Consider the following 17,375-nt stretch of genomic DNA (forward strand, 5'->3'; position numbering starts at 1 on the left):
TAATTTAAAAATTTGCATGCTTTTAAATTTGAATTTTTTCAGTGTGCCTTATTTCATCTAAAGTATCATCTAAAATTCATCATTTTCTAATTTCTATTTGAATGCACTTAATATTAATGTAGGGTATACATAAAATGTATAGGTAAATGAATATACATATTTTAGGGGCACATACTCCCAAATAATTTTCTGATGAGCTTCTGTATCAAAAATATTTAAAATTTTCTATACATTGTGATGCTTTCACATCTTATAAAAACACCTTTTCTGGCTGGGGAGTGACTGCCCCTCCAGGGCTAGCCAGGCCTGGGAGAGAGCTCCCTGCTAGAAGTGTGTCTTGGAGGTGCAAACTCACCATTCCAGAGCCAGACCTCCTCTGTCTGGCCACCCCCTGGGGGCAATATTCTTCAGTCTCAATCATTTCAGGGTCCACCCCTACAGTCTAACCCCATCTCCCCAAAAACACTCAAAGTAGCCCACTAAACTGGTCACCCAGCCCTGCCTTGCCTTCTCTATGGAAACCCCAGCCAAGGCTGTGGCTTGCATCTCCCCTCCCTCCTGTCTTCTGCCTCCTGATACCCCTCCCCCAGCCCTGGAGACTTTCCCAGGTGGCTCCACATGACATGCCGTGCCTCCTGTCTCCAGGACCTGTGAGTATCATAAACTTTGCTGTTTTCTCAGCCTCACCTCTGTGTCTTCTTACAGTGCACCTGTTTGGCAGTCTCAAAAGAACACAAAACAGGTACAGATACCAAAAAAAAAAAAAAAAAAAAAAAAATGAAGGTTGGAGATCCCTACCCTAGAAGTCGTCTAGTCTACCTTCAAGCTCAGTATAAGACTTTCTTCAATATTCTCTTAGCCTCTGCTTGAAATATTCCAGTATGGCTTTAAACTCACCACCTCTTGAAGCAGCTGACTACACTGTTGGGTGCTGCTGTGAGCAACAAACAACCTTTAATCTGGCCCTTGCAAGGTGAAAGGAGAAGACTGCATAGAGGTAGTAGGGCCGCTACTTGTATCTTAATGTACAATTCAGAAGTGAGTCAGCCCCTAGTCCCTGAACATATAACATCAACCAGCAGCAACACTTTTTCCACGATTAGTGCTCTCTTTAAATTGGGAGCGCTTTTGGAGGAAAAAAAAAAATGGAAGAGTTGTAACCGTTTTGAGATGGATGGTCATCGTGCTTGCTGTCTATCCACGGCTGGAACTCCATTTAACTTTAAGGAAGTCTACTAGAAGTGCCTGCTCAAGGATTCCTGGCTCAAGTTTCTGATGTGTACGGTCTCGGCCCATCAGGCATCTCCCTGTCCTGTCATCCCTCCTTCCCGTCTCCGCCTCCGCGGAATTGTCCCAGATCCTGCAGCAGCTGAAGCAGCAGCAGCAGCTGCAGCTGCAGGAAAGTCTCTCCATCCCTCTTTGCGGAGTGAGACTCACTTCCCAAGACGCAGGAAATTCGGCGGCTTTCGGACCCCGCGGTCCAGGTTGCAAATGCCTGCGGCCCGCCCCGCCCCAGGGAACGCCGTCGCGTCGTGTTACGTCACGCGCTGCCGGAAGTGAAGCTGCGTGCACGGCGGGGGCGCGTCTCCGGGCGGCTCCGTGTGTGGTTCCGCGTGCAGCTCCCCGAGCAGCGCGGGAAGCGGCCCAGCGCTTCGTTGTCGCCTCCGCCGCCGAGTTGGTGTGTCTCCCCGCGCGGGCGCCCCGAGCGCGGCGCCATGGAGGTGGTGGAGGCCGCCGCCGCTCAGCTGCAAACTCTGAAATTCGGTGGCGCCGGCGTCGGGGTTGACCAAGGTCTGGCCGTGCCGGCTCCGGACCCCGCTCCAGTCGCAGCGCCGCGGGCGGACGAGGGGGCCCCTGACCTTGCGGGGGAGCAGCCGCCTCAGCTCGCCCCGCCGTCGCTCCCGGAGCCGCCTCCCGGAGGGAGCAGCCTGGAGACGTCGGACTCGGACTCGGACAGGTCGGGCGCCCGGCGGTCCGGGGCGCTGGGCCCGGGGCGGCCTCGGGGAGCGGGAGGGCCCGGGGAGCCGGGGCGCGTTCCTCGCCGCCCCCTGTGGATCGCGCTTGGGGCCTGAGCGTCGCCGTCAGGGTCCCTCGTCCCCGAAGTCTGGGGGTCTTGTGTACACCGTATCGTTTTCAGCTAGAATATAGGAAATCTGCGGATATAGGGTTGTTTCGTGACCAGTCGTGTGGCGTGTCCTTGGTGGTTATAGCTTACAGTTTGGGGCAGAGCCGACTTTTCCCCATCCAGTTTAGTGTGTGCGCTTGCTTGTGGAGCCAGATAAATGGAGCATCAGGTGAAGGATTTTATGTGTTTACAAGTTGGGTCCCGGCAGTTTTGTTCGTAGAAGCCTTGTGGTGAGGAATTATTAATGAAATTAGCGAAACATTGTTATTTTACTATTACTGCAGGCTCTCCGTAGGTTTTATGAGGCGCCTCCCCCCTCCCTCGTGGTGTCTTTTAAATACGAAAGTTTTGTGGAGGGAGGGGACTTCGGCGTGACGTTACTACACCACGCTGCACATGGTCTACAAGTGTTTGACTGTGTCTTGTGCGACGCGGTGAACAAAATAGATACTACCCCTGCCCTGCATTCTGATGAGACGGACCAAAAATAAAAGTAAACATACCCATCAGCCAATGAGTTGGTGAAATTTACCACGAAGGAACAAGCTAGGCACTGAGAAAGTAATTGGAGAACCCAACCCGGTCGGACCCTCTGGCCATGATAAAGTTTTAATTCTAAGTGGTGGAGAAACTATTGAAGAATTTTTGAGCAGATAATTGACATGCTCAGGTTAACGTTCTGATGTTTTGCTCCGTGGAGAAGGAATTGAACTGGGCTCAAGAGTGAAAGCAGAATGGGCAGGGTTAGTGTGGAAGCAGCTGGTAAGATGTTCCGTTAGTCCACGATGCGACCATGTTTGGATTGAATATTTTGACATCTCCCTGATCAGGGTCGCTAGTAAATGTTGTAGTGGCCGAGTCAGAGAGGCATCAGCTGGGTGGATGGGGGCTGTAGACCAATAAGAATGTTAACTTCGGACAGTTAATTTGAGGTTTCCCTCACAACAAATTGGAGATGTCAGGTAAGCAGTAGGATGATGAGTTTAGAGTTCAGAGGACAATTCTGGTATGGAGATGTAAATTCGAGCATCAGATTACAGATAAAACTTACTTGAACTTTTTATTATGGATTTTTCAAACTCATACAAAGTACAGAGAGTAATACAATGAATGCACATATACTCATCACCAAACTTGACACTTTCCAATATTTTGCTAACTTTGTTTTATCTAACATTTTTTTTAACCTGGTAGTGTTAAAACAAATTTCAGACAGCATGCCACCTTACCTGTAAATTCTTTACTATTCATCTCTGATAAAATACTTTTTACATGACCACCATGTCATTATCAATCATAGTAAAATGAACCCTAATTCCTTAATATCACCTAGTACACACTCTGTATTCAGGTTTTTCTAGCGGAATAGGAGCCACGTTTAACAGTTTTATCATTGAGAATGCAATAGCTTGAAATGATTCCAAGGTTTCTGCCTCTGATGACTGGATTGAGGACTAAACAATGAAATAAAAGTAGAAGCTCGAAGCAGAAGCAGATTTAGTAAGGAGAATGCACTTTTTTCTTTTAACTTGTGAGTGTGAGACATGTATAGGTCATTCATACCACAGTTGCTGGTAAGCAGCCAGAGATCAGGAGTGGAGCCTGGGGATATCAAGGCTGAAGATTTGGGAGTTATCTGCATATTGGTAATGATTGAGCTTATTGGAGTGGATGAGGTTATCCATGGAAAGAGTACCAGAGAAAGAAGAGAACATGAGGACGGGACTCTTAGAAACAGTACATACAAGGAGCTGAAGTGGGTACCAGCAAACAATTTAAGAGGAGAGTTACTGGCACTGAGAATTGCTGTGGAAGTCAAGGGCTACAGGAGATTTCAGAGAGTTGTGTTCAGCGTGGCTAGTAACTTTGAGGAGTTTCCAGGTTGAAGACTGAGAGTTTCTTCTAACTCTCTTGGCTTAGTTGTGATTTGGTCCTTGGTGACTAATAAGAGAGGTGCCTTTCCCAGAATTCTCTTCTGTCAGTGATTTGTCACATGCTTAATTATATTCAGACTGTGGCATGACACATGAGACAATTGTAATAAGAGGGTTTGGGTTATAGCAAAGATTTTGTGATCAGTGGATTAAAGACTGCCTTCCAAATACCATAGTCGGTTTCGAAATGCTAAGCTTTTGAACAGCAGCCATAAACATCTAGTAAAGTAGATGTTTCCTAGTTGAATAATCGTATTTTGGTACCCTCATAATAATACTTTTGTACTGTTTTCAATTTTTTCTTCTCTACAGTGAAACAGATTCTGATAGTTCAAGTTCCTCTTCTTCCTCATCATCATCCTCATCGTCTTCGTCTCGTGTATCCCTCCCTGCAGTGCTGTCAGATGGAGAAGATGATTTACAAGTTGAGAAGGAAAATAAGAATTTTCCTCTTAAAACAAAAGATGAGTTACTTCTAAATGTAAGTACTTAGATTTGTTACTGAACTTCATTTGCATGTTCTAAAATATTTTATGATACCAGTATTGATCTCATTTGGTCTATATCTGCTCCATAAATTTGAATACCTTTCTCAGATTTTATTGGTCATACCTTTGCCATGCCTTGGCTTTCTTAAGTAAAAGAAAGTATTGATCTGAATAATTTCTCAGGTTGCTTCCAGCGCTAACATTTGATAGTTGTGCTGGGCATCCAGTTTGGCTTGCTGCTTTTCATTTTTTATCTTCCCTTAAGAGTGTAAAGATTTTTTCTTTTTTTTGGTCTGCAACTCAGGAAATTTTGCTAAGTAGCAATTGAAATTATTTTTTTAATCGACTGCATTTAGAGAAATAGTGAAATTAGATCGGTTGCACTTTTGAGGATTTATATTTACTTGAAGTTTTTGCAGTGTTTTCATTATTACAGTTGGAAAAAACTTGTTTCTTGTGGATTGGTATTGACATTTGATAGGTCTGGTCTATAAATTTAACTCGTGTGTGGTTATTTCCTTCTAAGCTGTTACTAGGAGGTTGATGGTAGTCTGGTTGAATGAAACGTTATGATCCAAGAGGAAAGTCTTCTCAGAATTTCACAGGATATTGCCACATGTTTATTCTCCCCACTCCCACGTGTACTTTAGTTATTATTAAAGCTTTTAAAAACCTTAATGATCACTGACTGTAATATAATACTTAAATCAATGAAGTAGTAAAGCAAGATTTGAAAAAATTTTTTAAAGTCTAGAGTCATTCAGGCACCTTTTCATGACTGTATTCACTCGATATTATTTCCTTTTTCTCTACTTGTAATAAGAAATTTCCTGTCTCACTTAACACCTCATGTATTGAGAACCCTTGGATTTGTATGCAAATTCATCATTGATTTATATTTTCCTACTATAGACATTGATCTCTCTCAGTGGTCTTTTTACACAAAGCCTCTCCCAACTTATGACTATTTTCTGAAAGTATTGGGAAATTTGATCTTTTCCCTGTATCTTGATCACCTTTCTATTTAAGTTCTCTCTTAGAGTATAAGAATCAACAAATAAAGGACCACAGTACTTTGATTTATGTATGTGTTTAATTTTCTTATTTATCTTACTAGACCTGGAATTTTTCCCTTGGAATTTAATGCAAAATACTAGTCAATATACTTAGGTATTTTTCTGGATAGAGTGCTCATATTTTCATCAGAAAATCAAAAAGAGTCTGTGTCCATAGAGGCCAGGAACCACGTTCTTGAGGACTGAGTTCAGACCTGATCTTCGCGGTTCCCTTAGTGCCCAGCAGAGTGCTTTTCGGATGTTGGGTTCTCAGTCAACGGTAATATGTGATTGTAGAATGGGTGAGTGAACAGGCGTCTTACATTCACCCACTTTTAAACTATTACAGCACACCTGCCATATGCCAAGTGCTGTAAACAAGACCCATCCCCTTTCTGCTCTCCTAGTACCTACTGGAGAGAGAGAGATACTAAATGAAGCAGAGACAAATACAGTCAGTTGCTGGAAGTGCTGTTGAATTGTGAGTGTATGCTTGGCTCATCAGAAAATGGCATTTTTGCTGGGAAGGGAAGTATGTGAGCTTTTAAAGCTTGGAATAGTGTGTGCTGCTCTGTTCCTTTCTGTGCCAGTTCTGAAGGGTCTTTGGGAAGGATGGGAGGGGCAATTATAGTCTTTATTTTTAAAGTTTGGATTCTTAACTAGCTGTTTACTTTATATTTTCACGATTAGGAAATAAATGTACTAGAAGCTCCTAGTCTTTTAAGCCACTCTGGTGCCAGAGCTAGGTGCAGGAATGAGTTCTCTGGTCTGCCCTAAATCTTTTTGACTTAGGGTCTGAAAGAGTATCTGAGGACTCCTTCAGGACTTTAGCTCTGAAGTTCAAGGGAAGAGAATGACTTGACCCTGAACACCAAGGATGGCGTGGCTACAAGTACTCAGTATCCTTAGGACTCTGCTCTTTTTCTGTTGCTCAGTAGGTGTTTCTGCGTGGGGCTGGCGGCTTGGCCACTGATACTCCTGTATGAAAGCCATGGAGAGAACTTGTGCTGGTTTACCGGGGGCTCGGTACTCAGGCCTGAACAAATAATTGAGTCTAGTGAGATGGGTATTAGGATTGCGTGGACATGAGTTACCTAGTCACTGCTGTTCTTGTGGAGAGTGTGTAGGAAAGTGTGTGCTTGAGAGAAAGCACACGGGTGAGTGTGAGAGCCAGGTGACAGAAAGGAAGCGTGAGAGCGTGTGGATTTTGAGGAGGGCGGGAGCTGGGTGGGTGTTTTCAACCCCATGCAAACCACAAGGAATGGGTTCTTGGTCACAGGAAAGGGAGGCTTAGAACACTTCAGACGGGATTGCTGTTCTGTCAGTAATAGTATTTATCTTTTGTGGTGGGGAAGAGGGAAATAATAATACTTGGGAGCAGTTAATCCCATGACTTATATTGGACTCTTGTGGCTGCAACAGAGACCCTCAAATTGCATCAAGAGAAGGGGGATTTGTTGGAAACTTACTTGGATAGGAAAGCCATCGGGAACCAAGCTAGCTCTTGTGGATGGCCGTGCTGTTTCTTCTGTATGCTTCTTGGGACTCTCATGGTTCTGAGTGTCATATTCTTGTTTCCTGACTAACTTCTTCTGTTTACCTGTAGATTCATCTTTTTTTTAATTTTTATTTTTTTCCGGTACGCGGGCCTCTCACTGCTGTGGCCTCTCCCCTTGCGGAGTACAGGCTCCGGACGCGCAGGCTCAGCGGCCATGGCCCACGGGCCCAGCCGCCCTGTGGCATGTGGGATCCTCCCAGACCGGGGCACAAACCCGTGTCCCCTGCATCGGCAGGCGGACTCTCAACCACTGCGCCACCAGGGAAGCCCCTAGATTCATCTTTTTAATTCTAGCTTACACATGCATTTCTCTTCTTGTTCCTGGCTGTACATTTGGTATCTCCTACTTTAAACTTCTCCACGAACTGGCTATTAGTTCCATATTCTTTCCTGACTTTTGGGACAGTCCTATGACTTAGCTTAGATTTGTCTTTTTTCAGAAGATGACAGTCCGCGCTTCCTGGGAAGCATCCCCTCCTTTGTTACAACTAGCTCTGGCTGGTATTGAATGTGCCATTTGTTCAGGTCTACTGGTGTGTGTCTTCTTAGGCAGCAGGGGTTGTGCAACAGAACTGTTTGCTCTGTGTAGTCTATTAATTTAATTTCCTAATGAAATTCTGAAGAAGATGAGAGAAATATTCTGTGTTGTCTTTGCCAAAAGGCATACATAAATTAAAATGGGCCAAACAGTTAATACCAGTTTCAGAGTTTGTGCTGGATCATTGAGATCTTTAGAACATAGACATGCCCAGTTTAGCCCGGTTTTATGTCCTACCTCTTTATGAAGTATCTCATGTTCTAGGCTGTTTGCTATTGTTGTTCAGGCATGCCGAGCTTAATTTTTACCTCCATTTAGCCTGTTTGTCAAACAGGAATGTTGCCTTCCTGGGTCTAGCTTTTTAAATCTTTTCCATTGTTGCAAAGGTAGGTCCTGGTGATCTACCTACTAGCTATTGCGGATCTCTCATTGTAAGAATGTAGGAGCTACAGTGAGGTAACCTCGAGATTGTTCTTTTAGAATTAAACAGTTGCTTTTTAAAAAAATTTTAATTAATTAATTTTATTTTATTTATTTATTTTGGGCTGTGTTGGGTCTTCGTTGCTGTGTGCGGGCTTTCTCTAGTTGTGGCGAGCGGGGGCTGCGCTTCGTTGCGGTGCGCGGGCTTCTCATTGCGGTGGCTTCTCTTGTTGCGGAGCACAGGCTCTAGGCTTGCGGGCTTCAGTAGTTGTGGCTCGTGGGCTCTAGAGTGCGGGCTCAGTAGTTGTGGCACTAGAATTAAACAGTTGCAACAATCCTTTGGGATGACAAGATGTGGTTATAACTTGTTTTAAAAAAAGATGAGAGGAAGAGGAAAAACGAGGGATTGGTCAGCCATAGAGGCATTGGAAAGGAGAATAGACTTAATTGGCTCTTTTCTTAATGTCACAATTACATAATATATGGCTTAAAGTTAACCAAGTGGAATCATTCTTTTAGAACATAAACCCTTTAATGCTGAGAAGGTTTATAATAATATATAATCTATACAGTAAATGTAAAGCAGCATGCATATTACAGTTTTGGAACTACATTAAACCACATAGGGTTTATTCAGTGTTTCAGTGAATTGGAAAGTTAGGTTCTATTTGAAGAACTTTCTCATCAATTTATGCTCTTAACTGTTCTTTCAAATAAATCTGATGTAATTAAAATTTAGAATCATAAGGACATTTATGGGATTGTGACATTGCAAAGTCTTAATCAGAAATGAATTTTATAAATTAGTACCTATTGAAAACCTGAAGTTTTTACATAATATTTTAAAATTATGATCACAGTGCTTTTGGGGATAAAACATGGATAATACTGCAATATAGATAATGTGTATTTATACATGTAATATAAAATGACCAAGAAAAAAACTTAATGCTTGTAGGCAATTCTTGGTAAATTTACCTTCATAATTTAGAGATTGCCTATATTATATTGTATATATACCATATATATACACAATATATGGTGTGTAATTTACAATATACAGTATATAGGCAATATACAAATGCAATATATGTATATATACAATATACAGTATAATATAGGTAACATACAAATGCAATGTATGTATATATACAATATACAGTATAATATAGGTAACATACAAATGCAATATAATTAGGTTGACCCTTATAGTTGTAGTTAGGGTGAGTACACTTTTTCTGATTCTGGCAGTGCAGACCCTTGTCCTAACGTGAGGATATGGAAATACGTGGGCCACCTCAAGTGGTCAGAAGTTACAGTGGATTATTTCACGTTTTTGACTTCCCACCATCTTGAAATTGTATTGCACCTTGTTCTACAGTTAATAATCGTTGATCGAATGTGGTGTTTTCAGGGCCCAACTTGGTTTATGAGTTTTGTCCTAAATGCAGTCCTTGTTCAACTTCAGCTTTTTACGACTTTAGTATATCTGAAATTATTATATCATATCTTAGAATACCGATGGCACTTATTAGCATTCTCAAAATACCTGATATTTAAGAAATGGCTTATATACTTGAAAGGAGATAGGTTTTCATTGATACTTGGTGCTTTTTAAAAACAGTGCTCAGATTTTTTAAAAAATTAAGATTTTGTGCTTCATTGCACAAAGTTATTTCAGTAAAGCTTGTATGAAGCACAAATAATCCTGAATAAATACTGATTTATTCAGTAGTGTATCCATATATACCCTGTGTATATACATGTATATGATCATTATTACACAGAAACATTCCGTTTATTAGCTTTCTCCATCCCTAGTAGATTTAATAAGTGAGTTGTGATTGTTTTAGAGAATAAAGACAAATGTCTGTAGAGAAGACTCCAGCTAGAGAGTGAGCATACACACTTGGCTGAAAGCAGAGTAACAACAGAGTTACTGACTGAATGCCCAGTGAATTGTACCAAGTACAGGAAGCTGAAGGATTGAGTGGAAGGGGAGATGACTTGCAGTGCGGTGGTCAGGGAAGGCATCGTGGCTTGACCTTAGATTGAAAGGTGGATAGGATCTCCATAGAAATGGACAGGTGAGCAGAATAGGAAACTTCCCAGTGAAAGGACCAAGTTTGTCGCAGCGGAGTTGTGTCCCCAGTGTTGGTTACGCTGTAGGGGCTCAGGGAATGTTTCTTTGTTCACTCATCATCCATGGGAATGTTTTCAATCTAAAATGGACACTTTTTAACCTTTTCACACTTCTGAAAAGTTGGGACTAATAATTGATGGCAGTGATTAGCTTCACAGTTTTTTGGCAGTGCTTTTAATTTTGTGGTATATAAAGTCAGTGTCTTAGATTCCGTGAGGTATGGACTCCTCAGTTAACATAAAAGATAATGCTTAGGGTTATATTCATCATTGAAGGTTTTTTCTTATGGAGGTGGATTATGATTTTATTTTACTTTTATATTTATGCCAGTTAACTTTCGAGAGTATTCTTATGAGCTTTGTTTTTGTGACAGTAATTTTAGAGAAAGATGGGATGAGAACATTGTAGTTTACTAAAAAAAAGGAGAATATAAAGACATTTCAAAGAAGTGTTCACTTTCAACTTTTAGATGAAAATATTTAATGGGCTAATGTGAATCTAGTGTCATGTATGATAGGGTAATTGATGAGGGTAAGTTAATGCTAGTTGGTGATGGCTAAAGGAATAGCTGAGTTCCATGGAATGTTGTAAAAGTACTTTCTGTGGAGAAGTTGATGAATCCGACGAAATGTTATATGAGGTCCTAGTTGACTCACAGTGTAGAGACCTAATCCATTCTTTTTTCCAATATGTTTTACCAGTTATAGGAAAAAAAAGTTTACAATCATGGCTCTCAGTACTCCAGAGATTGGATCCTACTTTCCAACCATATCTGAAAAGGGAAGGCTCACCTAATAGCATCAGGTAATTGGCCTCCACATGCATGTCCTCTCTTCTTGGGTAACATGAGAAAGTGGTCAGATAACTTCATTCCACTTTCCTCACTTTTTAAAGTTCTCCCCAAACTGGCACCGAAAGGATTTGTTGCCATTTGGAATGTTTGATTCCTTTCCCACTGTCTGCTACCCTTTTTCTGTATTTGTGAGTGAAAACCAAAATCAAGGTTCTTTAGGTAATTTTACCTCAAAAGATCATAAGTTACTGATTTTTTTCCCCCTACCCCAATGATGTCTTCATAGAGCTAGGGAAGTCAAGACCATTGTAAGGTATGACTGTCTTCTCGGAGGGCCATTTTTTATTAATTTATTTATTTTGCTGTGTTGGGTCTTCGTTTCTGTGCGAGGGCTTTCTCTAGTTGTGGCAAGCGGGGGCCACTCTTCATCGCGGTGCGCGGGCCTCTCACTATCGCGGCCTCTCTTGTTGCGGAGCACAGGCTCCAGACGCGCAGGCTCAGTAGTTGTGGCTCACGGGCCTAGTTGCTCCACGGCATGTGGGATCTTCCCAGACCAGGGCTCGAACCCGTGTCCCCTGCATTAGCAGGCAGATTCTCAACCACTGCACCACGAGGGAAGCCCCGGAGGGCCATTTTTGACCCATTAGCTCCTTCCGTTTTTGTGCTGGAAGTTTTAGGCACCGTTTTTTGACTGGTGTGTCTACAGTTTAATTTTTATTAGGGTGGATTTTTAATGTTCAGTGCTTCTCATTTGAATATTTTGTTTAACTGAGCAACCATGTAGGCCATAAAGATGTCCGAGAATCAGAATATAATCATATTCTTCTGATAGACAATGGTTGATCTTTCACGCCTGCTTGAGAAGTGTGGCTAGGACCTTACATTTCTTTAATGCCATAGCTGTGAGCATCTGTTCTCCAGAATCAGAGTAACTTTGTTCAAGTCTGGTATGTAATTTCTGTATTAGTATTCTGTCTTTTTGATTGCATGCTGTTAAACATTTTTTAAAATTGTATTGTTAATCACTTGTATGAATTATTCAGAACTTTTTTTGCTTAGTTTCTCACTATTTATAGGTAAGAAGCCTGAAGTAGTGAGTGGAGAGGAGCAGATTCACAACTAGCGTCAGGTGGATTCCAGTCAGCTCTGTTTTTAGTTACTATTGTGGAGACCTGCTTAACAGCATTGGAATTTGATCATTTGAACTTCCTGATTATTTGGTTTCTGAATAATATAGGATAATTTGTCATGGTAAAGGCTGATTCTGTCATCTGATTTACGCTTTCCTACATTACTGTAAGAAACCCTACATTGCCTTTTAGTAAAACCTTTGACTTGGAGGTGTAGAGTGTGTCAGAGTAGAGGACTGGATTTCTTTCGTATGTTCAATTTCAGGAGTTCATTTGTCAAATGCTGTGACTTTTTTCTTTGCCTGATGATGTGAGTAAAATACTTTTCTTCCTTTCCTTGTCTATGCTTTGTTGTTACATTTGTCATTACATGTAGACATTTTGAATAAATATGTCCATAAAAACTGTTTTTACTTTTCTTTGATTTTGGATCAATAAAGATAATATTAATTTTGTTTAAATGAGTGCATAGATATTTATATCTAGTTGCAGATACTGTACATCCAAAACAGGTTGTTAGTTTGTTTTTAATTTTGGAAAATAACAAATAACACTGATGACAACAGGGATTTATCACACACCTTCCTTCCTGCCAGTGGAGTATTCAGGTTTGCATGAAGACCTAATGTGGTGTGTGATGTTAATAGTATGGTCTTAAAATTACACTTGTACTAATGGCCAAAAATAGATTGGTCCTCCTTTACCTGCATATATATTTAGTAATGGAGGGCTTTTTTTTAAATTATTTTTTTATTTTTTTAAGCGGTACGCAGGCCTCTCACTGTTGTGGCCTCTCCCGTTGCGGAGCACAGGCTCCGGACGCAGAGGCTCAGCGGCCATGGCTCACGGGCCCAGCCGCTCCGCGGCATGTGGGATCTTCCCAGACCGGGGCACGAACCCGTGTCCCCTGCATCGGCAGGCGGACTCTCAACCACTGCACCACCAGGGAAGCCCCTGGAGGGCTCTTTGATTGTGTGAGAGTGTAAAGCAGTGCTGTCCAGTAGATCTTCCTGCAGCGATGGAAATGTCCTATAGTGACCCTGTCTTCATACCATGGCTACAGAGCACTTGCATGTGGCCAGTATGACTGAAGACTGCAGTGTAAATTTTATTTAATTTTAATTAATTAAATTTAAATAATCAGATGTAATTAGTGTCTTGTATTGGATAAGCAGAATAGAAGGAGTCTTTTCTACTCACTCATTAATCTTTCCATGGGGGTTGTAGGTAAACTAGGCTCATATTTTAATCTTCCTAACCGGCTGTAAACAGCCTTCTAGTCTTTTGTTTTCATTGCACTTGATTTTGTTTATATGATGAAGGGTCCAGATTTCCCTCATCAGCTCTTCCTTCAGTTTTTTAGTGTATCGTTACGCCTCTTATTTCTGATTCTTTATATCCTCTGTACTGTCAAGGCAGTAGTGTACTTTAATATGTGTTCTGGCCCCTTTGTTTTGGTTATTGGAGTGTGTCTGTGTTTCTCCTCGTTTCTGTCACACATACACATCCTCTCTCCACTCGTGGAAAAGCAAAGTGCTTGATTTTTGTTTGAAGGAGATTATGAGACAGAGCAGATTCATTCATTATCTTACCAGGGCAGCTTCTGTGTTATCAGGGGGCCAGGTGTTAATCTAATGGCTGTAGTAATGTTTGCCACTGCAAAGCTGAGGTATCTGTGCATCAGTCCTGGGCAGTGAAGCTTAATTGGAAGCCTGCCTTTTTTACTTTGTTTTTGAGAAGGTCGGGTTGAGGTCCTTTTCATTCCTTGAGGATTCTCTTTTGAACTTTAAGAATTGTATTTTCATTATCTAATTTCTGCTCTGACTGAAAAAGTCTGCGACCTCTTCTGAGATTTTTTTTAGCTTGGACTGATGAGCTAAGCCAATTCATTTAATAAATTTACACTGAGCACCTACTGTATGCTGGTCATTGTTCCTACCATAGCAACAAGCAAGGCAGACCTGGTACCTAGTTGTTGATGGATTTATTTTCTAGTTAGGGAAAGACTTTAAGCAGGTAAACAAATAGTATGTTAGACAGGAATGTATTTACAAGAGAGCAAAGCCACAGGATGTTTTGATGAAGAGTGACTAGGCTTGGTGGTGGTGTAGTTCTTTAGATTAGTAGTTCTTTAAATTAGTAGAGGGGACCGGAGGAAGATGGCGGAAGAGTAAGACGCGGAGATCACCTTCCTCCCCACAGATACATCAGAAATTCATCTACACGTGGAACAACTCCAACAGAACACCTACTGAACGCTGACAGAAGACCTCAGACCCCCCAAAAGGCAAGAAACTCCCCACATACCTGGGTAGGGCAAAAGAAAAAAAGAATAAACAGAGACAATAGGATATGGACGGGACCTGCACCAGTGGGAGGGAGCCGTGAAGGAGGGAAGGTTTCTACACACTACAAGCCCCTTCGCGAGCGGAGACTGCAGGTGGCGGAGGGGGAAAGCTTCGGAGTAGCGGAGGAGAGCACAGCAACAGGGGTGCGGAGGGCAAAGCGGAGAGATTTTGGCACAGAGGATCGGTGCCCTCAGGCACACACCAGCCCGAGAGGCTTGTCTGCTCGCCGCCGGGGCGGGTGGGGCTGGGAGCTGAGGCTCGGGTATCGGCTTTCAGTCGGAGCGCAGGGAGAGGACTGGGGCTGGCGGCAGGAAGAGAGCCTGAAGGGGTTAGTGCTAGCCCAGAGGGAGTCCGGGGAAAGGGTCTGGAGCTACCGGAGAGGCAAGAGACTTTTTTCCCTTTTGTTGCCTGGTGCGCGAGGAGCGGGCATTCCCCTCCCTCCCCTCTGCCTGAGTGAGCCAGAGCCCCCGAATCAGCGGCTCCTTTAAACCCGTCCTGTCTGAGCGGAAGAACGGACGCCCTCCGGCGACCTATGCGCAGAGGCGGAGCCAGGTCCAAGGCTGAGACCCGGGAGCTGTGAGAGTAGAGACAGGGAAATCTCTCTGTGCAGCCTCGGAGGCAGTGGATTAAAGCTCCACGGTCCATTTGATGTGCCCTGCGTCTGTGGAGTGTATGAATGGACAGCGAATCATCCCAAATTGAAGAAGTGGACTTTGAGGACAAGATTTAAGACTTTCTCCCCTTTTTACAACGAATTATCCCAAATTAAGGAGGTGGACTTAGCAAGGTTTCAGACTTCTCGCCCTTTTCCTCTTTTTACAACGAATTATCTCAAATCGAGGAGGTGGACTTGGAGAGCAAGATTTTTGATTTTTCCCCCTGCTCTCTTTTTGTGAATGTGTATGTGTAATCTTCTGTGTAAGATTCTCTCTGTATAGCTTTGCTTCCACCATATGTCCCAGGGTTCTGTCGGTCCGTGTTTTTTTTTTCAATAATTACTTTTTAATTTTAATAACGCTACTATATTTCATACTTTATTCTATTTTACTTTACCTGCTCTTTCTTTTTTTCCTACCTTCCCTTCCTCCCTCCCTCCCTCCCTCCGCTCCTCCTTTCCTTCTTTCTTTTTCTTTCCTCCCTCCCTCCCTCCCACCCTTCTTCTTTCCACTTTCTTTTTCTTTCCTTCCTCCCTCCCTCCCTCCTGTCTTTCTTTCTTTCTTTCCTTCCTCCCTCCCTCCCTTCTTCCATTCACTCTTCCTTTTGCTTTCATTCCTCCCTCCCTCCCTCCTTTCTTTCCTTCTTTCTTTCCATCCTTCCTGCCTCCCTCCCTCCTTTCTTTCTTTCTTCCTTCCTTCCTTTCTTCCCCTCTTCCTTTCTTTCCCTCTCTCTTTCTTTCTTCTACTAATTCTTTCTTTCTACTTTTTCTCACTGTTATTCTGAGCCGGGTGGATGAAAGGCTCTTGGTGCTGCAGCCAGGAGTCAGTGCTGTGCCTCTGAAGTGGGAGAGCCAACCTCAGGACACGGGTCCACAAGAGACCTCCCAGCTCCACATAATATCAAGCAGCGAAAATCTCCCAGGGATCTCCATCTCAACACCAGCACCCAGCTTCAGTCAACGACCAGCAAGCTACAGTGCTGGTCACCCTATGCCAAGCAACTAGCAAGGCAGGAACACAACGCCACCCATTAGCAGAGAGGCTACCTAAAAACATAATAAGGCCACAGGCACCCCAAAACACACCACCAGACGTGGACCTGTCCACCAGAAAGACAAGATTGAGCCTCAATCACCAGAACACAGGCATTAATCCCCCCCACCAGGAAGCCTACACAACCTACTGAAACAACCTTAGCCACGGGGGACAGATACCAAAAACAACGGGAACTACGAATCTGCAGCCTGCAAAAAGGAGACCCCAAACAAAGTAACATAAGCAAAATGAGAAAGCAGAAAAACACACAGCAGGTGAAGGAGCAAGATAAAAACCTACCAGACCTAACAAATGAAGAGGTAGTAGGCAGTCTATCTGAAAAAGAATTCAGAATAATGATAGTAAAGATGATCCAAAATCTTGGAAATAGGATAGACAAAATGCAAGAAACAGTTAACAAGGACCTAGAAGAACTAAAGATGAATCAAGCATCGATTAAAAACACAATAAATGAAATGAAAAATACTCTAGATGGGATCAATAGCAGAATAACTGAGGCAGAAGAACGGATAAGTGAGGTGGAAGATAAAATAGTGGAAATAACTGATGCAGAGCAAAATAAAGAAAAAAGAATGAAAAGAATAGAGGACAGTCTCAGAGACCTCTGGGACAACATTAAACGCACCAACATTCGAATTATAGGGGTTCCAGAAGAAGAAGAGAAAAAGAAAGGGACTGAGAAAATATTTGAAGAGATTATAGTTGAAAACTTCCCTAATATGGGAAAGGAAATAGTTAATCAAGTCCAGGAGGCACAGAGAGTCCCATACAGAATAAATCCAAGGAGAAATACGCCAAGACACATATTAATCAAACTGTCAAAAATTAAACACAAAGAAATCATATTAAAAGCAGCAAGGGAAAAACAACAAATAACACACAAGGGAATCCCCATCAGGTTAACAGCTGATCTCTCAGCAGAAACTCTACAAGCCAGAAGGGAGTGGCAGGACATAATTAAAGTGATGAAGGAGAGAAACCTGCAACCAAGATTACTCTACCCAGCAAGGATCTCATTCAGATTTGATGGAGAAATTAAAACGTTTACAGACAAGCAAAAGCTGAGAGAGTTCAGCACCACCAAACCAGCTTTACAACAAATGCTAAAGGACCTTCTCTAGGCAAGAAACA

The 17,375-nt window shown here is 42.5% G+C and overlaps 1 protein-coding gene across 1 annotated transcript in view; it reads left to right on the forward strand.

Moving 5' to 3' along the window:
• Positions 1 to 1,715: 1,715 nt before the first annotated feature.
• The window catches only part of NAF1 (nuclear assembly factor 1 ribonucleoprotein), a gene marked incomplete at both ends in the record, with an annotated part of 46,112 nt that continues 30,452 nt past the window's right edge, over positions 1,716 to 17,375 (forward strand). Inside the window, 2 exons of the mRNA XM_079714536.1 lie at positions 1,716 to 1,972; positions 4,372 to 4,540. Of these exons, the coding sequence (XP_079570662.1) occupies positions 1,716 to 1,972; positions 4,372 to 4,540 (426 nt within the window). The remainder of the gene's footprint in view (positions 1,973 to 4,371; positions 4,541 to 17,375) is intronic.

The sequence above is a fragment of the Hyperoodon ampullatus genome, assembly GCF_949752795.1.
Source record: "Hyperoodon ampullatus genome assembly, chromosome: 1".
NCBI lineage: Eukaryota > Metazoa > Chordata > Mammalia > Artiodactyla > Ziphiidae > Hyperoodon > Hyperoodon ampullatus.